Source organism: Misgurnus anguillicaudatus, chromosome 4 (genome assembly GCF_027580225.2).
Source record: "Misgurnus anguillicaudatus chromosome 4, ASM2758022v2, whole genome shotgun sequence".
Taxonomy (NCBI): Eukaryota; Metazoa; Chordata; class Actinopteri; order Cypriniformes; family Cobitidae; genus Misgurnus; species Misgurnus anguillicaudatus.
This window is the reverse complement of record NC_073340.2, coordinates 36098572-36124266: the sequence shown is the minus strand read 5'-3', so window position 1 is coordinate 36124266 and position 25695 is coordinate 36098572. Positions and strand designations below refer to the sequence as shown.

General features: G+C 37.6%; 1 protein-coding gene across 1 annotated transcript; it reads left to right on the top strand.

The window, feature by feature from the left end:
* Positions 1-660: 660 nt before the first annotated feature.
* On the top strand, positions 661-25305 carry LOC141363660 (uromodulin-like). The gene is made up of 8 exons (XM_073866519.1): positions 661-670; positions 3270-3389; positions 3465-3649; positions 23178-23335; positions 23442-23687; positions 23769-23928; positions 24917-25019; positions 25098-25305. Exons 1-8 carry the CDS (start codon positions 661-663, stop codon positions 25196-25198), a joined length of 1083 nt encoding a protein of 360 aa, XP_073722620.1. The 3' UTR covers positions 25199-25305.
* Positions 25306-25695: the final 390 nt, after the last annotated feature.

Genomic DNA, 25695 nt, shown 5'->3' with positions numbered 1-25695 from the left:
GTGAGAATAAAGTCATTATTTAAGGAGAAAAAAGTCTTAAAGTAAATATAAAAAAATAAAGTCGCTATTTAACAAGAATAAAGTCCTAAAATTTTGAAAAGTCAATATATTCAGTTTAAGCTTAATTCTTACGTTGTTACTTTGTGATATAAATACATTAAATTCACTACATATGTAAGCAGAAAAGCACAGAATGTGCTCGTTTTCATTAAAGGAAACAAATGTGCCCTTTAGTGGGTTGTGTTCTTATTCTGGGATCCTCTGCTTGCCTGTACACAGAATGTTTTTATTAATAAAATGATTGCTGAATATTGTGTTTGTCAAGATACGTTTGACAGAACCCAATCGCAAGAAACGGAGGTATCAAAAATAGAATTTATTATAACAGAAAACACAAATAAACAACCCACAAGGGGGCAAAACAACATAACCAGAATAATAAAAACACTAAATTGGGTAACAATGAAACAATAACAAGATAAAACACAATAACACTTGATAACTAGACTAAACAGACAAAGTACTCACACTGATCTAACAAGGTATGGAAATACACATGAAACAACAATGAACAGGCACAGACTAACAAACACAAGAACCTTAAATAGGGGAGAACTAATGAAGACAACAGGTGACATGAATTAAACAATGAGGGTGACAATGGAGCGAGGTAAAAGTGACAAGACACCGGGAACACGTGGTCTAGTAAAACCAATGCTGAGTCCCAATTCCCATACTATCCATCCTAAATAGTATTCGAAACTAGAATTAGTACGTCCCAAATCGTAGTATGTTGAAATGAGTATCCCAAAGATACCCAGATGGTCTACTTTTTCCGGTTAGAATTCGAAGTGCAGATCAATACAAACTCTAACGGCTAATATTGCCCACAACCCATTGCGTGCGGGAGGGAGGAGCTTAACCACACTGACCCTCTTGCTTATTTGTAGTAATACTGTGGCTGTACAAATGTTAACTTTATTAGTCCAACGAAAGAAACATGGTTACTACACTTTTACTGTAGTAAAAGCATGGTTCATTTTCATCTGGGTATTTTTGAGTTATATATAAGTATAAAATTAAGTATAAATACGCTAAACGGTAGTTATTCTATAAACTTTTTAATATTTTGACTTTAAAATATGTAGCTTTCGTTACACACATTGCACATGAACGTCAGAACCAGCCGCCTCACAAACGACCTTCATTTGGTTCTAATGACGCTCTGCTTCACTCCTCAACTTGGTAGAACACAATGTATTGTGAAGTGTATTGTGAAAAAAAAACGACGAGAAAAAAAGATGGGAATAGTAAATAAAATTATATTTGACATAAGTTATAAGAATGAATGAAATAATAACAGTCATGGTGTGTGTAACTAGGCAACCACGTTTTCGTTCACATTGCATGACGTCATCGAAGTACGTCCCAGAACGTGTATACTCTCTTGCTACACACTCAAAAGTATGTACATTTTCCTCACAAAAACAGTACATACTTTTAGGTCGTAGTATAAGTAGGCGAATTGGGACTCAGCACAATACTCAGACCACGTGATCCCACACAGAACATGGGCATGTCATGATTTTGCCACAAGACTAGATTAAACACAGGATAAACTGGCAGAACCATGACAGTGTTTTAATAATGCTGTCTAAATGCATTAAGCCACATTCAATGTCGTCTTTTAGGGTTTTATAAGGGTCTGCACTTGGGTGATTCTCACGAAAACTTGGTTTTAAAAATGTCAACCATGAAAATGTAAAAATTGATTAAATTTACTTTTTTTCCCACCAGACATTGAAAAACAAAGTCTGGAAATTAATGGGAACATTAATTTAAAAACTTTTACTTATCATTTAACACTTTTTCTAACATAATTTAAAAAATTAGTCCTAAATAATCTCATTACCGCAACAGTCAGAAAACATCAACACTGACATATTTTCAAAATGACATGACAAACCTGAAAGAACATAATTTGGAGATTCTGCACATGCATTTAAAATCAAAGTATTATGCTTCTATTAATTAAATTAACATTTAATAAGCATCTGTTGCGGTAATGATAATCAAAATGTCATGTAAGCATTCTGACAAGACAATATTTCAAATTAACTGTAAAAAATGATCGTACCTGGTAGCCATCTTGAAGTAACTGGTCCATGTGCTTGGTCATTCAAAATCAAACTTTATTAAAATTCTGTATGTGTGCTTAAACTGTTCTCAAAAAGTGTTGCGGAGGATGAGAACATCAGGCATGGACACATCATTTTCCTAATTTTTCTTCATTATTATTATACATGAATATTCAGTTAATATTTTTTCTGTCATCTAAAGTAGTCTAGCAAAACATCCATTTATTTTGTTTCTTAATATTTTTGTGTTAATTTGATTAAATTACAACATAACGCATGTTCAAACACAGCCGGACACATTGCGGTAATGAGAATTTCATCAGAAAATGAGATAAAATTTACAATTATAAATTCTTATGTTGAAATCACACATTGTGCAAGGTAGAACACAGTATTGTGTTAATTCTGATGCTTTTTAATGTACCTATATTACACATTTTAAAGCTAAAATCATTAGTGCCGTGGTGTTTCAATGGTTTCTTGAGAATCACCCACTTAATGTAAAGCTCTTATATTGTTGCTTAACACGTTTAAAGTGAATCGTAGCCTACTCGTTGCATTTATCTCAATTGTTAGTTCACAAAGCCGCATAGTCTTTCCATTCCTCCCTGGGCCATTTGATTAATATCCCCCATCACCTGTGCACTTTCATTTAGGTGTGCCTTCATGTGCGTATACGTTACACTACCCAATTAACAAAACCCATTATTCATCACGATATTCGGTTCATTATTAAGGTGTGCACCGAATTTTGTTCGTTTACATTATTTCCCCCCATATTGCCTTTTATATGAGGGAGATTCCTTAAAATGCCTTTCTGAGCACATCTCCCTCATATTGTTTGATTAATTGTTTGTTCACATCACTCCAAACACGTGAATGTAAAAATATGACATTATTATCAAAATATTACACCTTTATTCTCGTTAAATAACGACTTTATTCTCGTTAAATAACGACTTTATTCTCGCATTTTAATGACTTTAATCTCGAGATGTTTTTTTTTTTATTTTAGCTTGGCCCTAATCCTCCTTTGTAGGATTTCTTTCCTACCTCACACATTATTTTTTTAATATAAATCTGTGTGTTGATGAATGCATCTCTTTCATCTCATCTTTGTTCTCCTGTCAGCTCCGACTGATCCGTGTCCTTCACTCAACTGTACTGAAGACGAATATTGTGGAGAGAGGAGCGGTGTTTACGGCTGTTTCTGCAAAGACAACCAAACCAGATCTGATCCTGACTCTTTTGGTTAGAATAATTTTTTAAACAGTTCTAATATAAAACTTTATTTCTTAATGCTGACGATCACTTTTTATCTTTCAGATATCATTGAAACCTGTGAGAGCAGTACAGGATCTATATCTATATCTCGCTGTCAGCTCTTTGAAGCCGGTTTTCCAGCAAGCGACCTTCATCTCAATGATCCCAGATGCAGAGGAACCATCCAGAATGGCCGAGTGGAGTTTAGTTTTGATAACAATGGACACAACTGTGGTACAAATCTTGTGGTAAGACTCAATATCTGTACAGTAGGGATGGGTGATTTTATTCACATTTGATGAAGTTATATCAAGGTGCTGTATGTATGTTTTAAATCATTTTAGTTAGAAACGTCAAAGTGAAAAGTTGCAAAGTGAAATATCATCTGAATATTCTACCCAGTCTCACAAAGTTTCGTGATAACGTCACATATTTTTTTATTCTTTTTTCGTGCTAATATCACAAATTTTCGCGTTTTTTCGTGATCTTATAACAAATTCTTGTTTTCGTGTGATTAACGCGTATTGGTTACTCAACTGCTTTTTCCTATTTTTAAACCAGCGTCGCTTCGGTGTAGGGTTAGATTTGGTGCTTGCATTAGAATGTCACTTTATATATTGGTTTATACATTTTTTCGGATTTATTTTTATACAGTATGTCGCCTGGCGTTAGGGTTAGAGTTGGGTTTGGTTAGGGATGTCATTTCATGTAAATATAACCCTAAAACGAAGCGACAATGGTAAGAAAATAGGACAAAACAGTTGAGTAACCAATACGTGATAATCACACAATAGGACAAAACAGTTGAGTAACCAATACGTGATAATCACACGAAAACAGGAATTCGTTATACCAGCGTTTCCCAACCGGTCTGGTGTGCCATGAAAAAACAACCAAATTATTTATTACAATTATTAAAATTATTTATGCAGCGCATCATTGCTCCAAAGAAGTAATATATGCAAAGTAGTTGTTTTATCATCACCCATTCAGCCCTCTCGCTGATTGTGACATCATTGCGTTTCAACGTGACTCACGTTTTCCCAATGTGCGCATTTCACATTACAAATTACTACGAAGACCCGCGTAAACATGGAGAAATTCGTTAAAAGAAAATCTACTGATCCTGAATCTGAACCTGGAATGTCTAACAGTGAGGATATAAGAAAGAAGGCAAAAACGGTGAGCTCAAGACAGTACAGTGACAGTTATCTGTCATATGGGTTCACTTTTACTGGGGATCCCTCGGCAGCACTCCCCCTATGCTTGGTTTGTGGAGAAAAACTGTCCAACCATGCGATGGTTCCCAGCAAACTTAAACGCCATCTACAAACAAAGCACCCATCACTCATTAAAAAAGACATCAATTATTTTATACGTTTGAAAGATCAAACAGAGAAACAGGCTACGTTTATGAGAAAGAATGCCACGGTTTCTGCGCTCGAAGCTAGCTACCGGGTTGCTGAGTTGGTGGCAAAATCGAAAAAGCCACCTACAGTGGCGGAGTCGTTAATTCTTCCGGCATGCAAAGCAATTGTAAAAACAATGTTGGGTGTAAATGCTGCCAAAGAAATAGAAAAAGTGCCCCTTTCAAACAATTCAATCGCCAGACGCATTGATGATATGTCCGCTGACATTGAGAGTGTTGTCCTTGAAAAAATAAAAACAAGTGGAGGAAAATTTGCCCTGCAGGTTGATGAATCAACAGACATAAGTGGCCATGCTCAGCTGTTAGCAAATGTGCGCTTTGTGGATGGTGAAATTATCAGAGAAAATTACTTGTTTTGCAAGGAGTTGCCATCAAAAACAACAGGAGAGGAAATATTTCGGGTGTCATCCGATTATATCGAGCAAGGAGGTCTAAAATGGGAAAACTGTGCAAGTGTGTGTACCGATGGAGCAGCAGCTATGACCAGGTCTACCAAAAGATTTGTCAGCAGGGTGAAAGAGAAAAATCCAGACGTTGTGGTCACACATTGTTTTCTGCATCGCGAAGCACTTGTTTCAAAGACGTTACCAAATGAGTTATCTGATGTGTTGGATAGTGCAGTGCGGAGTGTCAATTTTGTAAAAACAAGACCTTTGAAAAGCCGCGTTTTTTGCCACGTTATGCGAGGAGATGGGTGCGAACCATAAGACTTTACTACTTCATACAGAGGTCCGATGGCTATCCCGCGGCAAAGTTTGTCGCGCGTTTATGAGCTGAGGGAAGAATTGAAAACATTCTTAATGACAGAGAAATCACAACACGAGTACGCATTGCTGCTGGCAGATAATGAATGGTGTGCTAGGTTAGCATACATGGCAGACATTTTTGCACACCTAAATGAATTGAACATACGAATGCAAGGGAAAAATGAATATTTACTAACAAGCACAGACAGACTGCATGGATTCCAATCAAAGCTTGCTCTTCGGCGACAACATGTGGAAAGAGGCTCTCTTGAAATGTTTCCCCTTACCCACGCTGGACATTCAGACAACACTGCGACATTGTGTGAGGTCATTTCAAAGCATCTAAAAACTCTCTTTTTATTTTCCCTCAACTTCATCTGAAGACTTTGATTGGGTGCGAGACCTATTTAGCTCATCTGCAATTGAGAATGCAAACGAACTGTCACTGCAGCAGCAAGAGCAGCTGACTGAAATGAGACAGGACCGTGGCTTGAAAATTGCTTTCAGTGATCTGCCTTTGGACAGTTTCTGGTTGACTGTGGCCAAAGAGTATCCAGTCATCGCAGACAGTGCAATCTCAGTGTTGTTATCATTTTCCACAACCAACCTATGTGAGCTCAGCTTTTCTAGTTTGACATACATAAAGAACAAAAACAGAGAAAGACTCAGAGCAGTTGACCAAGAGCTGCGAGTGTCACTGTCATCCATTCCAGCTAGGGTGTCATCTTTGTGTGCATCAAAACAAGCTCAAGTTTCACATTAAATGTGAGTACTACATTTAATATAACATTTTATTTTAACAAGTAATTTTAAGCATTGCAATACAGGTTTGTGCAGTTCTGTTAATGCTTATTTTGATAGTGGTGTGCCGTATGATTTTTTACTTATCAAAAGTGTGCCGTGGCAAAAAAAAAGGTTGGGAAACACTGCGTTATAAGATCACGAAAAAACACGAAAATTCATGATAATACGTGACTATATAACGAAATTTCATGAGACGGGGCTGGAATATTCAGTTTTACAATTTTTTTTTATTTATTTAACCTTTATTTAACCAAGGAAATCATTTGAGAACAAGTCTCTTTTGCGAATAAAAATTCCACATAAAATAGAATGGTAGCATTTTATTTTACAGTATGTGTACGTACCTTGTACATATATATTGTACTTACCGACAAATATGTGGTACTTACTTTTAGGTATCTACATGGTAATTAACTGGTATCATTACTGTACTTACCAGTGGTACATACTTGGTAGTTATTATGTAACTCTAGATAAGTACAAGTAATAACAGATACATAATTATAGTGTAGATATACTGTAACTAATGAGAAACATAACTGTTCTTACAAATAAATGTACAATATAAGTATTTAGTATTTACAGGCAAGTTAGAGTAAATGACAGGTATTTATAGTGTACATATATGAAAACTAATATCAAACACTTCTGTACTTACAAATTGTATATACACAATAAGTGTGCACTAGTGAATGTACCCAGTAGTTAATGCGTTTGATAGTCAATGGTTGGGTTTGCCTCACAGTAACATGCATATGATGTTATATCTTAGGTGTTAGGTCCTATGTAATAACTGTGTAAAAAGCAACACTTTATTTTACAGTCCTGTTTCCATGCAGTTACCATGAACATACTAGTGTTGTACCCAGTAGTTAATGCATATGGCTATTTAATGCTTGGTTTTAAGGACAAAGATACTGAGTTTCAGTGTTGTATAAAGTACTAGAAAGCAATACTTGAGTAAAAGTACAAGTATTGTACTAGAAGACTTTGGTAGAAGTGAAAGTTGTCTTTTAAAATAGTACTCAAGTAAAAGTCTTAAAGTATCTGATATATACTGTACTTAAGTATCAAAAGTAATTTTCTGATATTTAATGTACTTAAGTATTTGAAGTAAAAGTAAAAAGTTTTTTTTTTTTTAAAGCAAGCGGTTAGAACTTTGATTGTGAACTTTATTGTTGCTTTCTTATAGTAAAGCATATTCAGGGTTCCCATTATCTTCTTAATCTCAATCATCAAATAAAACCCGTCTTTTCCAGGACTTTTCAGGCACAATTCTCTTAAGTTTAAAGAGCAAACAGCATATTTTTAGAGCTGACATCAAATAAAAAAGCAGAAATTTCACTTTTGTATGAACTACAGGTAAAAATGAAAAATAAATAATAACTTATTTATTTCAAAACATGAGCATATTTTTGAAAAAAGTGGAGTATCCCTTTAAGTTAGCTGCTCTACTAAGAAAACTCGTTGTGTGGCAATGAAAGCACTGTGACTTTGATCAACAATGCAAGCGTACATTCACAATGTATAACATTAGCACAACATTATCCTATAACCACTGAGTTTTGAGTTAATTAACATAAAAGGAAATCTTAAGTTTGACAAAACGTATGATGCTTTTGAAGATGTGAATACAGTCCTTAACACTTTCTTTCTAACCTGCCACTGATTAACTAGCAGTTTTAAAAAAAAATATTTCTCAATCTAACATTAGCCTACTGGAGGGAATATTCGGCCGGCAGTTATGCTATAATGTTACCATAAACAGTTAAGCGTGTTTCAGTTGAGAGTTCTCTGTGAATTAAATAAATCCATGGGAAAATCAGCGGTGTAACGTTAACGTTGACGTTTATTAAACGTGCACCTGGCCATCACATTAGACAGATAATTATCCAATACGGCTTATGATAACTAATGTTTAATCACATTGACATTGTGGCTTTACAAAGTACCTTGATGTGATTCTTCAGGTTGGACGGGGAGTTTTTAAATGACAAAATGTAAGTGATTTTCGGTAGGCATAAGAGGCACTTTATTCGGTAATCGGGAATCTTTAATTCCAATGTACAAAAACATTTCTTACAAATACGGCCACGGATGTATAACGTTAGCTTTCTCACCCTGTTCATCGTCGGGGTGGTCGATTACGATAACGGGAGGTCCTCCAGTAGGTGCTTTCATTGCAGTTACAGTTGTGCTTCCTCATCCTTTGGCAACACTACACTCAAAAAAAAAATTCATTGGATGAACATGATTTTATCATGCCACCTATATTCCATCTAAACAAACCAAGTCAAGTCAACGAACCTTCATGATGTTATTTGAACACAGTATACATGTGTTGGTTAAACATAATATTGGTATTTGCATTCAACGCATTTACATTTTGTTTAAGTTATATGATTTTTCTTAGTCGGTTTAGTTAAATCAATTTGAGTTTATTCTACATTGGTCAAATACTTCAGTAGAACAAAATTCCACCTTGACATATCAACTCGTATAGATTATGTCAGTTATAGTAATGTCAGTGTTGTTGGATGAACTTGTGTCAATCTTGCTGGTTTTATTAGTGTTGTTTTCATTCCTAGGACAAGAATGTAAAAAAAAAACGTCCAAATCCATTTTACATTTTTATTTATGCAACAGTGCTTTTTATAAAACATTTTGTCTGAAGTACACATGCAGCCAATTATAGCATTTTGCTACTAAACTGGGAACAATTTACTTTACAAGATTGCAATACTGGTCACATCAATACAGGCAGTACAGCTGTTAAAACAACGAAATGTAAACATTTTTAAAAACACTGGTATGAGATCGGTATTTGCGGATTCAAAGGTGCATTTGAGGTTTGCAGACCTGCCAACCTTGGAAATTTTTTTTGAGTAGCAACTTACTGCAGCGGCGCGGCGCGAGGTTCGGCACATTTGCTGATCAGTAGTGATTGAGTTCACATGATCACTTATCACTTATTACTAAGCACATAGTTCCCACTCACCACCATATCTAGTTTTTTAACATAAAAGTAGGCTATGAAGAACTATTTTAATGAAAAGGCAATCCCAAAAAATATGCTTCTTAAACAAAACTTAAACATAATTGAAAATTGTATTGGCCTATGGCATATGTCTTAAATACATGGGACATTATAAATAACAAAGAATCAACAAATAGCAGGCTATATCCTTGCTTTATTTTCCAGCAGGCACGTTGACATGAAGCTCCACTGGGGAAAAGGCCTCCCACTACTTTCTCTTTAACATAACTAACATGAACAGTATTAATATGTTTTAAGGCATAAATGCCATGTTAGCAGATTTGCATTCTACAGAACTGATAATGAGTCTTTTATAAAAATTTACTATAACATTACTTAGCTACTACAATAAAAAGCATATGTGCATGATCATTTGATTATATTATCTGCATAGTGTCTAAACCTGCTGAAAAAAACAGCATAGACCAGCATAATTCCCATGCTGGTTTGGTGCTGGTTTAGCTGGTGGTCACCAGCATACAGAACCAAAACACAACACATGCTGGTCTTGCTGGTGCTGGTATGCTGATGACCACCAGCTAAACCAGCACCAAACCAGCATGATAATTAAGCTGGTCTATGCTGATGGTCACCAGCACCCAAACAAATGCTAGTATACAGTTTTTTTCAGCAGTGATACCAACTGTTTATGTAGTGTCCTAAAGTAGAACAGTGATTTCATATCTGACAATACAGAAGAGTACACAAACATGTTTTGATTTTCTCAGCAATAATGCAAAGCTCTATACTTGGTTTTGACTGGCTGAGCATATAGTTCGTTTTACCTCCCTCACCATCTATACTTTCTGCTCCTTGCTCTGCACAAAAAAAATCGGATGTACATCGACAGGAGCCAGTAACAATCGAGTAAGAATAAGATTGATATTATTTAGAAACTTACTTTCGTTTTGTCATGTTTTCTCGCGTGCTGTCGTGTGCTCTTCTGAGTGAGCGACTGCGTGCTACAAAAAGTAAACACAGACGCTCCGCTCGCGGACTTAAATTTCTGCGTGCTCGCGCAAGTTTGTCTTTTCCGTTAACGTGGGACTGCAACGCGTTTACAAGCGTGAATTACTTTTCATATAGCACAGTTTTTGCCGCGATTAGCAGTGTAAATTAATATACTGGCAAATAAAGTAAAAACTTAAACTTGGAGAGCAACATAGGACACTGGGTACAACAGATTTACACTGGGGCACGTGCAACAGTAAAATGGGTCTACACGCCCCGGTTGGCAGGCTTATTAAAATAGATGCAATTCACAATTCCCATAGCCTGCCCATTTACCTTTAAAACGGTGTTTAGAACCATCATCCATGTAAAACAATTCACAGTATGAAGATGGACAGAGATGAAAACCATTCGTTATTTTCGTTATTCGTTTTGACGGCTCTCCGCCTTAAAGAGTTTAAAAATAGTGCTATGATTGGTCGACGTTGTTTTTTACCAACAGGTTGCTGCCTAATGCGTTTACGGCAATAGACAAGTTGCCTAGTGCGCGAATGCACTGACAGTTGAACTCAAAGCCATCAATGGCTTTTCGCATATTTTAAAAAGACAAATCGTAGCAGCGTAGTTTGATGTCTAAATGCGTATCTGCTACGTAAAATGCCTAAAACTTGGCAGGTCTGGGTTTGCTGGGTAACTTAGGTTCAGACAGTACATTAGTCCAAATAACAAAGCCCAGCGTCCATAATATTTCCTAACTCACGGAGGACCTCCACACCTTCGATCAGGACACCAATGTCCTCTGGCTTATCTTCAGGCTCCGCACCCTCCTTCTGTATGACATACACCCCCATCACAGTTTGCTCCATGGAAGCACTGGCCTCGAGGTCTGTGTTCTGCGGGATGTAATGGGTAAAATGTTTTATGTGTGCTTGAAGCTATTACACCATTTCAGCTATGCACATAATAGATTCAAATGGTCAGTCCAAACTTGCATACGTAAGCAATAAGGTACGAGAGGCTGTGCTGTATTGTGAATAAGTAACGGCCGAAGGCCGTTGTTAGGCACGACGCAAAGCGGAGTGCCTGCAACCCCTTCAGCCGTTACTTATTCACGATACAGGACTTGCCTCAAGTAACTTATTGCTTTTATCAAACAGTTACCACACAATAAAGTAAAAAAAAATATTAGTGCAACTTACATGAAGTTAAATCAATAAAAAGCATTCCTTCCGCTAGAAAAAATAGTCCCTGACCATATATGTACTTCAGATTAACATCAGAAATAGCGAGTGTTATGTGAGCTTTAATGTTGTTTTAATGTTATAAAAGCAGTTACAGAAGTTTTACAAAATACATAATGTTTGCACAAATTAAATGTGGAACACTTTCTGTTTTACTACCAAAATATGTAAAATCCATTTATTAATACAGTTAAACGTTTCCACGACATCTCGCGAGGTCTGGGTAAACGTTTCAACATATATATTCAGAACATGATGCATAACGTGATAGCTTAGCCTTGAAAACCGCTTCGAATCGGTATGGTAGTGTGGGTTAATTGTGCGATGAGGGCACTGCATTTTGCCAGTGTTAAGACATGGGAAAGTCTTGTGCAATTACTTCATGTCACGTGCACGCGCTCTCCAGTTACCAAGACCGCAGGTGTGGGCACTTGGACGCAAAGGAGTTACTCACTCGAGTCGCCGATATGCGCATCAACAATGAAACCGTGCACTTGCGCCTGCACGGCAGATCAACAACACTGGACCGTATACGGCACGGCCGCAGAACACCCGCGGCGAACTCGAAGAAGTAAACAATTGTTTCATCTTTGTGTCGGTGCTTTCCCTAGGGTCTACATTACAGTTCAAGATTTTTAAACTTGCAAATAATTAAGCAAATAACGATCTTCTTACCGTAAGCGCGTATCTACAATTCACATCTCAAAACAAAACCTCCGCACTTGTCAATCACCTCTCTCGAACAACCACTCAAATTCCAGCAAAACCCAGTGAGGGCGGTACTTAACTCACACGAACCAATAGAATAATAAAACACCTAACTTGTTGGTTATATGCCACGTTTTCCACATGTACATTTCAATCAAACTTGTAATATGCACGAACTAAATAAAACCGTATAAATTCAGATAAACAATGATTAAAAAGATATATTAACAATACATTAACTTACCATGTATTTCATGAGGTACACCTCTCAAAGCATAGGGACAGAACTTGTTCGAAATGGACTTAAGTTACCTGTAAAAAATAAAGAATTGAAACAAATACATTTCGGATTAATTTTTGGTTACAAAGAGATAAACACTTTTAAAATGTTAAAACATAAGCAATATTTATGTTGCAAATAAGCATTTAAGTACTCGTAGTTACACATAAGAGACGTTACTCAACTTTGTGCAGAAAATCTTTTTTTTTATGAAAAAACAACCCAATATTATATCAACCCAAATAGAGATAATGAATTCCACAACTTACCAGTGAAAATGTAATATCAAGGAAATTAAAAAAACACAGATTATATTGTAACGTTAGGTCTAGAGAAAACAATTGCACTGAGAAACGTTTCACAAGGGCCAATGACTATTATCACTGACCAAGTTAAATCAAATTAACGATATTTAAATATATGTATTACTTACACGTGGATGGAGCATGGGAAACATGCAGCTTCATAGTCATCTGTGTCTGCTGTATCCGACTCCTGAATCACGTTAGTTCAAAGTCAGCCTCACGTCCACGCTTCAAGGGAGCAGCTGTGCAGTGCATTCTGGTAGTTTCACGAGAAGCGGAGCATCGATTCGCCCGCTCATTCTCATGTTAGTTGAATTAGTTGAATCAAACTACCTGTATTCAAATGAGTAGCGGCCGTCTCGTTTCCCGCCTTTCAAAATCTGACGAAAATCTTTCAAACTGACCTTTGTGGATCTGAAATGATGACAGATTCAGCAACTGCATAGCCTATTTCTCGCTTCAAATGTCTTCAAAAAAACGTTTCGATGAACCATTTTCGTAAAATACGAGATTGTACACTCCGAACGAGCCGCCATTATGCTTTTGAAATTCAGGAGAGTACCTAGACCCACGTAACGCGTTCGTCCAATCAGCTGCCGGTCAATGACGTAGTACAGACGGTCGTTGTTTTGATTAATCCACTTCTCATTGCATTGATCTGTATGTTAATAATTCATCTGAATTTACTTTTAATCACGTTTTACAGACAAGAATGAATCATTTAAAGAAGATAAACCCCATTCATTCATGTAATTTAAGCAAACTCCTAATTAGCTAATCCAACACATGCCCAAGTTTATTTTTTGAGTGTACGCTAAAATAGAGTGTGCGTGAAATAGAGTGTGCGGAGCGTGCGTAAATCAATCTAGAAGCACTGATTCGCCAAAACCTCATTTTTTGAGGTCGCACACATTTCTTGATTTTATTTTGTAGTAACGAGTAACGAATATGCTTAGTGGAAATATATCGGAGTAAAAGTATACATTTTATCTAGAAAATGTAGTGGAGTAAAAGTGAAAGTTGACAAAAATTTAAATAGCGAAGTAAAGTACAGATACGTGAAATTTCTACTTAAGTACAGTAACGAAGTATTTTTACTTCGTTACATTACAACACTGCTGAGTTTGAGTACCAAAATGGCACATCAGTAATGTTTGTTCTAAGTTATCATATATACGTATGGTATAAGTATAACTTACACTTGCCTGCAGGTACCACACACTTATCGTGTATATACAATTTGTAAGTACACTAGTGTTTCTTGTTAGTTATCATATATGTACACTATAAATATGTCATTTACCCTAACTTGCCTGTAAATACTAAATACTTTTATACAACAGTTCTTTCTGGTTCTCGAATCTGATTGGCTAAGAGGCGTGCAATATTCTACTGATAACGGCACAGTAACCGCTTCACCTTTCGTATCATTCCGCCACCTAGTGAATGGAGGTCCTCTAAACAGGCTCATCTCTGAATGGAAAAACTGCACCCACACACGGACAAACACAATCGCGCTGTTTTGAATCACTCTCCGTGTGTCTCATTAGTTCACTAGCTCGTAAATCAGTCTGTGAATCCCAATCAGAAGTTATTATTCCGTCAACAGCGCTCTTGGATGTTACGTTAAACTTAATTGGAGTAATGTCTTGTCACATCGTGTGGACGATTAACACTCTGGGGTCGGCTGCGGCGCGGGCGCCGCCAACTCTTTATTTTTCAATCACTCCGTAAAGAGACTTAGATAACTCTGCTGATTTTGGACATACAGATATGATTTATACATCATTTAAAACGTTAAAGTGTCTAGTTTTTTTTCTGTCCACTCCTAATAAAAACAGAATGCTGTGCTTTTCGCAAAATTAAGAAAATAAACATGATTCCCATTTTGTTCTCTCTCCCTCAGTGAAGTCATTTCAGAAACGCATCAGAAAATTAACTGTAACTTCACGAATACATGTCATATAAACAAAAGATAAATGTCTACATAATGCTTGGAATGTCAGCTTTTAAATGATGTAAGTGAGATCGAAAACATATATTGTCATTCGGTGTAAACTGTATGAGAAGTAGGACAGGGACCGTCTCTCTAATGTTACCTGATTATCTGTAATGAGATGAGATCGCCACGCCCCCGCGCCATTAAAGTGAATGAGCAGAGACATCCATATGCATAACTTGTGCCTCCTGCAGTCAATGGATACGCAATCCACAACCCAGTCTCTCCATTCCTTGTTGTTTCATCCGATTGCACCAAAACATTACATCTAAATCCTTATTTACTTGCGTATGTGTGTCAGTATCTCCAGACGCGAGTGTTTTCTTTGTTTTTCCGTCAAACATTTCACGCGAGGGGAACACACATAAACAAACACACGAGTCAGGAAACTCAACGCGGTTTTTGGTATTCTTATAAAATGCGCGACTGCAAGCAGTACAATCCTTATTTAGTTGCGTCTAAGCGTATATCTCCGCACAGCACGTTTATTAAACACAGGATCACTCGCATGTGCACACATAAGTTACTGCTTTCATGAGCAACACGTGAGGTAATGGCGGCGGCTGTAAACAAACATTGAGCAAGTTTATCATCAGTGTTGGGCAAGTTACTTCTAGGGCTGGGTATTGTTAGGAATTTCACAATTCGATTCGATTCCAATTCTTGAGGCTTCAATTCAAGTCGATTCGATTCAATTCAATATTGATTTGTTTGCTTCAATATCGATTCAATAATAAGAAGATCCACAAGTAATTAAGTACCTGAGTAGCCTATATTTTAATTTTAGCTTTTGGTGCAGGCTTGAACGGAGTGCAGCTGCTGTTTGCCATCTTGCTGTTTTGGTAAAGCGTGTTTTGGTAAAGCGTGTCTTGTACAACGCTGAACGCTCTCACTAGAGCAGGGCTATTCAGTTAGTTTGTCATGGGGGCCAGTTCATGAAAAGCATCTCAAATAAGGGGCTGAAGATATATCAGTGATTATGACTACATTTTCCTATATTTAAACTGCATAACAACAAAATCAGTGCATTGTAAGATGTCCAAGTAGGCTTTTTCTACATCCAGACATGTTCATATGTGTATTTTAAAACTGCATAACAACATAAGTGCACTGTAAGATGCTTTAATTTACATTTAAAGGGGTAAATAAGAGCCATATCACACTCATTGAGAATTTAACTTATTTACTCACTTCAGTACACAAAAAGTTTACAATATGTAACATAACATTGTTTTATGTTGTTTTTGTCAAAGCTAATTATTTCACTACCCCTATTTAAACTACAACAGCCATCTTAATAATTGGCAAACATTAATCTAACTTCTAATGAGAAAAATTATACTTTTAGATTTCGCTAGAGCAGTAAAATCAGGTGTATGTTTGTCAGTAGATACGCGTTCAGTGGTGCAGGTGTTGGGCGCGATGGGTGATTAACTGTTACTAATCGTTTCAATGCGTTTCCTTTATTAAGACATCTAATGTCATTGTGGATAAGCAAGTCATTATTTAGCCGACATATCAAACAACAACTGTCGGAAAAGGCGGTATTGTAAGATTGAAATACAAGAAGTTAAAACAGCCATAGAGTCCATGGTCTCACCACTGTCACCGTGTGTCTCAATCAGCTCCCTTGTTCAGTAGTCAGGGCACTGATCAGGGAGTCGGCCATTTTAAGGGCTGTCTCAATCGCAAAATCCGTTCAGTGCACTGGAACGTTCGTTCCCTAAAAATTCCCACAATGCAACGCAAAAACCATTGAGCATCGATGTTCCCTATGTTCCCTAACCGGAAATCACGTGACCTTTTCTGACGCTCGCCAACCGAACATCACGTGATCCAACTCAATAAACTTTATGAAATGCTACACAGTAAGGCACCACAATCTACTCAATATTTAAAATAATAATATTTATTTAAAATTGTAAATATATTTATTACATTTAAAATGTAATTATATGCCTCCAATTTTATGCACAGATATGTAAGAGAATAATGACAGCATTTTCCACAATGTACTGTTTTTAAAATTAAGTCAGAGAGATGTTGGTTTTGCCGGTTGTTGATGAGTAACAGCTGTGAATAATCACAACGCGCTTAAGGAGCCACGTGACAGAAAAATAAGTGAACATTGTCCCAATGTGAAGTGAGCTAGGGTCCTTACCAGTGCCCGAACCTGTGTACACGATATACTGATTCACGACCTCGGGAACTAGGGAACGAATTGAGACACACGGTCAGTCATCGCGTCTTGATATGCGGGCGCGAGCGGCTCGCGTTGGACCAAAGCGTGAATATAAACACGTGACACAGCTGCTCGCGCCAGTCACGTGACTCGCGCTCTGCATCTCATGCTGTAACAGATGCACGCTCATCAACTCGTAACTGTAGGGCCCGTTGTCCAACTACATTTTTTTTAATTCTACATTTATTTAGAGATGTCTTTTTCACAGACAACATAAAGGGCCGGATCAAATTACCTCGGGGAGCGGGTGCTAGAGTGTTGCCCACCCACAGCGCCGCCACTGGCCGTTAGGCTGAATCGATTCATAGGATTTGATGAATCGATATTGAATTGAGGAACAAATAATTCCAATGCATTGATGAATCGATATTTTTACCCAGCCCTAGTTACTTCCAAAGTGTAATACATTATATATTACAAATTACTGTCATTTGAAAGTAATTAGTTACATTACAATATTACTGTCTCTGAACTGTAATGAGTTACACTACTTTGGCATTACTTTTGAGTTACTTTCATCAAAAGAACAGAAGTATGACTAGGCATTATAAAATGTTAAAATGAAGTTTGTTGCTGCTTATAAATCTAGAAGTTATTGTCACGGTTAAATCCGTGTCATGTTTTGTGTCTGTTCCAATTACTGTCACCTGGACAATTCATTGATTAATTACCTTCCTCATCACACCTGTGCATTGTTAGTCTGTCTGTATTTATACCCCTGTTTGTGCTATACTCACTTGCCGGATCATTGTCGCCATGTGTCTCCATCCTGTCTGTTCCTGTTTATTTATTCTGCCCGTTGTTTGATTCCCGTGTTTGTGTTCTATGTTATTTATATTAAATGTTATCCTTTTATGTGAACCCTGCATATGTGTCCTGATTCCCGTTTCCCGGCGTGACAGAATGATCCGGCCTTTCAAGGACGCAGCGGGTTCAAGGAGGAGGTCCCTTGGAGCTTACTGTGAGGCAATGCTCAGAACTCCAGGCCGGGTTCGAGTTAGCTGTCGCCACGCCCGATTCATTCCCCGGGGTGGTGGCCGCGACACTCGAGCCGGGTTATGTCGAATCGGTTCCTGTGATTCTCCTGTCGGTCGAGTCGCCTGGGACGGTTCTTGGGAGGTCCAACGCCATGCTCGATTTGGGGCTCAGCACGGACGCCATGCTCGATTTTTCCCCGGGATGGTCGCTACCGCGGAGGAGCCCGTTTCCCCGAGATGGTGGGAGTCGACTCCCAGGACTATCGGATCCCCGTCGGTTCCCAGGAGGATCGAGTCTTCAGAGCCGGTCCCTGAGATGGCCGCTCCAGTTCTCCCGGCTTTGCCCCGGCTTCCTGCCCTGCCGGTTTCACCCCGGCTTCCTACCCTGCCGGTTTCACTCCAGCTTCCTACCCTGCCGGTTTCACCCCGGCTTCCTGCCCTGCCGGTTTCACCCCGGCTTCCTGCCCTGCCGGTTTCACCCCGGCTTCCTGCCCTGCCGGTTTCATCCCGGCTTTTTACCCTGCCGGCTTCGCCCCGGCTTCCGCCGGCTCTGCTGTGGTCTCCGAGCCCTCCGTCCCTCCCCTGGATCCACCTTACCAGACTTTTTGTTTGTGTTTGTCTTGAGTGTCTGGTAGCCACTCTTTGAGGGGAGGGTAATGTCACGGTTAAATCCGTGTCATGTTTTGTGTCTGTTCCAATTACTGTCACCTGGACAATTCATTGATTAATTTTCCTTCCTCATCACACCTGTGCATTGTTAGTCTCTCTGTAATTATACCCCTGTTTGTGCTATACTCACTTGCCGGATCATTGTCGCCATGTGTCTCCATCCTGTCTGTTCCTGTTTATTTATTCTGCCCGTTGTTTGATTCCCGTGTTTGTTTTCTATGTTATTTATATTAAATGTTATCCTTTTATGTGAACCCTGCATATGTGTCCTGATTCCCGTTTCCCGGCGTGACAGTTATGTGTTGGCCCTTGAGCTTTGAATAGGCAAAGTGAAGATTTATGGCAAAATACAGTAACAATCACTGTCAGAATCAAAAACATAGACAAATGATCTGGTAAAAGTCTGGTAAATTATGGTACACATACCAAACACAATAGAGCCCACTATAATGCAACCTATAGCCTAATAACATGGCAAGACACGCAACCTCTTTTCATTTCTATTCTTAAGTGATCACTCTTAATTCAGATTCACAGCACAAACCTGGCATGCACTGGATTGACACAACTTATCAAAAAGTGCTATTGGAGGATCAGGCCTCAAGGAATACAGCTCATTTCAGTACAATATAAGGATTACATGTAGACTAACATATAAAACACAGACAAACAGAGGAACACTGCTTTTTGCCAAACAATGAATATAGGCTCCCATACAAAGGCTGGTAAAAACTTTAAACAGTGATGTTTAAATGTACTAAATTATATTTAGATAACCATGTTTAAGTCTTCACTAATGTTATGTTGTAGTTTAGGTTGCTGTTTGTAATAAAACTGTAGATAGCATAGGAATAGCCTAGCACTGTAATCATAGCAAAGCTTACCTTGTCATTGCTGGTGTGATATGGATTTTACTGGCAACATTTGTAAAAGTCTCTTTACTTCTGAGGTTCAAGCAGCACAGGAGACCGATAGAAACTTTCTGTTGCTTTTACTTAGTGCTCTTCGCAAAATTACGCGTGTGCAGCGCTACCGGACCTGATTGCGACCACTTTAGTCAATGCTTACGGCCGCGGACTTCCACATGTCTATATTTGACGCGCACCGCGTCCAAATCGCATTTCAAATACAAAGTTAAAGTAAAAATTAACATGTTGCATACAGCACGTGGAAACAGACATACGCTGCGTCCCAAACCGCCTACTTCCATACTATATAGTAGGCAAAGAGTACGAGAAGTAGTGCTTTTCGCCCACTATATAGTATAGAAGTATGCGGTTTGGGACGCAGCCATAACTATTACACGCAGCTTTTTCATGTGTGGATGCTGGTCGCGCGCATTGGTCAAAAATAAAAAAATTAAAATAACACAGTCTAATTTTGAAATGCATTGTTGTAACGCGCTCGTTACTAAGACTGTAACGAGTAAAATATTACCAAAATTGTATTAGTAATGCGTTATATTACTGCGTTACAGCAAAAACTAATATATTACTGTAATATATTATATTTTGTAATGCGTTACTCCCAACACTGTTTATCATGCAAGTTTATCATGCTTGTCCCTTGTTGTGTTTCTACTATAATGATATAATGATTACAAAAACCCAAATAAGAGTCCAAACAACGATAGGCAGTTGTTCTTTTGAGCTTTTTACTGCACACAAACCCTGTGTTCACTTTACCATGATTAGGCTGCTATGGTTTTTAAAAGATAACTTACACTTATAAAAGGTTTTTAAAAGGTAACTATATATATATATATATATATATATATATATATATATATATATATATATATATATATATATAATGTGTGTGTATTTACATTTAAATTGAAAAGTAAACCATATCATGGTTTTACTACAGAGAAAGTTACATTCCTGTTGAACATCCCCACAAGGCTCATTATGTGGCTCATTATGCAACCCTTTTGTCTCTCAGCTGTCAATCACTGATTATTCAGGAGCATTCCCGCCTCCACGCATACAGCCTTTCCCAAGCAAAAGTGTCTTAAAAATTGTAAATCAATATCTTGCTTTATGTGAATGAGTAGGCCGAATGATTTTCACATCATTTTGAAGAAAAAACTCTAGACTACTAGATCCTGTTTTGGAAAGTCCTGGGAAAACATGTTTAGAATTAGTTTTGTGGACTTATATCAGTGACTTAAAATTTTTGCTTTTTCAAAAACCACGCATAAACATTTTTCTCTCAAAAATACAAACATGTACATACATGTTGATTATATGATATTGTAGCACAGTTTGTTATGAACGCAGTTTTATGAGACTTTTGCCATTATTATGTTTTAAAGCAACTGAAAAAAGCACAAATGTCAGTGCATGTCAAAACTTCGCCAGGGCCCTAAAAACCCCTTAGACCCCAGAGGGTTAACACTTGGAAAGAGGAATGTAAACTCTCATTTTTTTCTGGAGCTATATCTCTTATCAGAGCGCGAAAACACAGTGGAACTGCAGGTAAGCACCGCAGCTTTTAAATGTGGACATTGATCATTTATTTGAACAAAGTTTAATAATAATCGAGTGCTCGTATCGCGTTAAGAGTAAATGGGAACGCAATAGTAACATTATACAAGTATAGTTTTATTCACTTTTACCCTGCACCAAAACAATAACAACACAAAAGACAAATATGAATAAAAAACAAGTAATAGTTTGATCATGACACCAAATACTGCTGATTTGATCTCATTTTTGACCATCAGGCCAACATGAGAGCCAGGGAATCCCTGTCAGAGATGTAGCCCAGAGAGGGCGGTGGTCAGCGGGGCGAGTGAACACTGATGTCCGCTCATGCTTTGGTTCTCATACGTACCGAATCTCACTAAGCAAACGTTCAAACAGGCGCTATCTTTACTAATCGACTGTAGATTTAAATATTATACATATATATTCTCGACTGAACTAATCTTAAAACTACACTTTGTGACCAAGAAACAGTAATATAAAGAAACAGCTTTTCCGTCCATTGAGTTGTTATGAGATTCAAAGCAGCCGAAAGTGTTACCTGTCATTCTGGCCGCCCTCAAATCCGTGGCGGAAGAAGTAGTTCTCAAACAAAGAGGCTTTTAAAATAACTCCGTTGTTGTTTTTTAGTTTTCTATTTTCAAACGTGTGCCGTCGAACTGTTGTATAAAAGCAATATCGCTCTCGGAGTCGTGTGATATAGCTCTATATCATCACGGCTGTGATTAGGCCAGAGACACGAGGCCGTAGGCAATCACAGCCGTGATGATATAGAGCTATATCACACTCCTACTTGAGCGATATTGCTTAAATATTGTACATTTATTTGTAAGAACAGTTATGTTTCTCGTTAGTTACAGTATACCTACACTATAAGTATGTATCTGTTATTACCCAGTACCCATGCTTGCACTTCATCGTTGTGCCGCGCGGTGACACTTTGATAGCATTTAGCTTAGCCCCATTCATTTAATGGTACCAAACAGTGACCAAGTGACCAAACACATCAAAGTTTTTCCTATTTAAGACGAGTAGTTATACGAGCAAGTATGGTGGCACAAAATAAAATGTAGCGCATTTCTAAGCGGATTTAAAAGGGTAACTATATTATATGGCAGAATAGCACTTTTGGGAGTACTTCAACTTGCCTGAAAAATCCGCTATAATCCTCATAATGAGTCAAAAGTACTCCCAAAAGTGCTATTCCGCCGTACAGTATGGTTGCCATTTTGAGTCTGCTTAGAGATGCGCTGCGTTTTGTTTTGTGCCACCATGCTTGCTCGTGTGACTGCTCGTCTTGAACGGGAGGGGCGTTGATGTGTTTGGTCACTTCTAACTTTATCTCTGTTTGGTGCCATTGAATGGGTGGGGCTGGGCTGGGTGCTATCGGGGTGTCACCGCGCGCCACAACGATGAAGTGCACACACTAAGATGATAGAGGTATGTATCAACTCTTCTTAGTTAAGGTAATAACATAGTTTAATATGGAAAAAGGATAGACTATTCCTTTAAAACTTATCCTCAGTAATCTGAATTATTGACTTCTTGTTGACTAAAGTAAATTATTTACTAAATTAAATTTAATTTCAGTTGACTATATATACTATAAGTAGATAAAAGTGGATGAAAGAAATATAGTAAATATAATATAATATAAGGTAATATTAATTAATAAATAATATAATATCTTGCAAGTTTATAATAAAAGGACATTTACTTCTAATCGTTATTGTGAATCATTTACACATGTACATATACATATACATTTTTTGCCATCCCCCTCAGCCCGACTATATTCAGTAGTTCATAGTTTACCACTGTGTGTTTTATTTGAATAAATGTTTATTATAGTTGATTGATTTATATTAATATCTAAATGTATATGTTTGTAATTCACAGGCCAATGGCACTGATATCATTTATGAGAACTTTATTCTGAGTGGACGTCAGTCATCTGGAGACGTCATCAGCAGAGAGAGAAATCTTCAGATATCTTTCAGCTGTGCTTACCCACAATTCCAAACACTTTCTATGATAGAAATCAACCCAGTGGAGACGTGAGACTCCATATCTACTTTGCTACACATATTTAAGACAGTCAATATAGAAGAATGACACACAACTATATCGCATTATAACTGATCTATGTTGTTATTTTCCCAGCATGGTGTACAAGCCCCTTCCTGCTGGTCATGGGATGTATCAGGTCCGAATGATCCCATATAAGGATGTTGGGTTCTCTCAGCCCTTCAATGGTAGTGTGAATGCAGACCTCAACCAGGAGATTTTTGTTGAGGTTCGTGTTGATGGGGTTGACAGTCGACAGTTGGTGACAGTGATTGACACATGTTGGGCTACACCTGTGAATGATCCAGATTACAGTCTGCGCTGGGATCTCATCACTGGAGAGTAAGAGACAAACATTTCTTTGTGTTTGCTGTAACGTGTTTAAAGATATTGGGTTAAATAAATAATTCTCCTTATCCTCAGGTGTCCAAATCCACATGATAACACCGTGAAGATTCTTCAGAATGGTAACTCAACATCCAGCCGTTTCTCCTTCAGGATGTTTGTCTTCAGCGCAGACTCCACTAAACTTTACCTGCACTGTGCTGTTCATCTTTGTCTGGCCAACAATAACTGCACAACTGTGAGTTTATAAACTTTAGCAGAACTTATGTACTGTAATGCTTCTGATACTGAGTAGTTTATAATGTTTCTCTGGTAAACATTAATTTGACATGTGTTACGTTTCCCCCATGGTCTAGGGGTTGGGGAAGGTAACTGTTTTTGGTGAAGAGAGAGAGAGACCTCTGGCTCTAGGTCCCAAGGCACACACTCAGTTAAAAGAAAACACAAGTCAGGATTAAAGCCCAAATTGATTTTTTTTATTTTTTTAGGTATTCAGGGCTTAAAGCAAAACTTGAAGGATACAGCCAAAATAACAAACAAAAAAAAGAGTCTTCCTAATTTTAAACCTCTGCCTTCCCTTTAGAACAAAAATAAATTAACACAAACAAAAAAACAATGTACTTCCCTGACTCCCTCTCTAAAAATTAAACAGGAGAAAAGGATTAAAACTAAAAGTGAATGGCTTCTCCCTCCTTCAATAGGGTCAAGTCTTTGTTAAACAGTACAAAGTATAGTTCCTAAACAGAAGCAAACAAACAAAATGATAACTATTCTGAATCACAACTATTTTCAGGCTCACCAGCCCTTTTAAACAACTTTTAGCACTTTAGGGTAATGCTGCACATGGTAAACATGAAATTCACACAACTCTTTAAGTTAGGATCACCTACTACTACTACTACATTTATACAACACTGAAGAAAACCACTGCTTTTGCGTTGGGACCTCAGAGTGCAGACCAGGAACACCTCCAGCCTTTCTCTCTCTCACACTCTGGGCCTGGAGAACTCAGGATTAAATAGTCTCCTTAACGAGCACACTGATGATTTTCAGGTGGCACTGCTTACCCTGCAAGCAGACAGTGGGAGGAGTGGAAAACAAACAGGAGAAAACAGCACATTATCAATGATAAAATAAAAACACCACCTTTAACAAAATAATAAACGTCTTCAAGGACGTAACACATGTATAAGGTGATATATATTTAATCTCTCTCTCTTTTTCAGTCCTGTGTCTCTGGATATCAGCGAAGGGCTCGCAGGTCTCTAGATTTCCAAGACAGTTCCTCCATCTCCATGGGTCCTCTGATTGGGTCTGATGGAGAAACAGGTGAATATTTCAGATGATTTTCTGATTTATTTTATGTGTGGATGAATAACATTTGACCTTTATATTTCCTCTTTACAGATATCTCAAATCGAATAAGGAAGTCTGGAGCTGCGTGTCTGTGTCGTTCTCTGATGGTGTTGTTTGTTTCTCTCATGAGTTTTTTCACCTTCCTTCAGTAGATTTCTAGAAAACATGAATAACATTAACATATCATTTAATCTCATTTTAATTAATGTGACTCTGATCATAACTTTCTAAAGGTTTCTTAATTTTCTTTATTTTGTAACTAAGCAATTATAATCAATAATAGTGACATATATATGAAATAAGATTTGAATTATTTTATAATGCATTAACTTTCAGATGAAGTACAGGAATAGGGATCATCAGACTCGTGTTTGTTCAAATCATGCAGAAGATCTTAAAAGAGTCTGATGCTGTAGATGAAGATCTTTGATCTCTTATCAGTTTTTCTGCATCATAACTGCATGAAGGTTTCTCTAGTTTTGTCTTTAAATCTTTTCTTTTAGGAATAAAGAACATTAATAATATTGATCATCATGTAGTCATTATTACTTCTGTACAATCTGTGGTTTTATTATTTTTCATGGCGATGCTACTGACAGAAGAGAGAAATTTTCTTCATCTTTCATTTTTAAACAATGATGTTAAAATG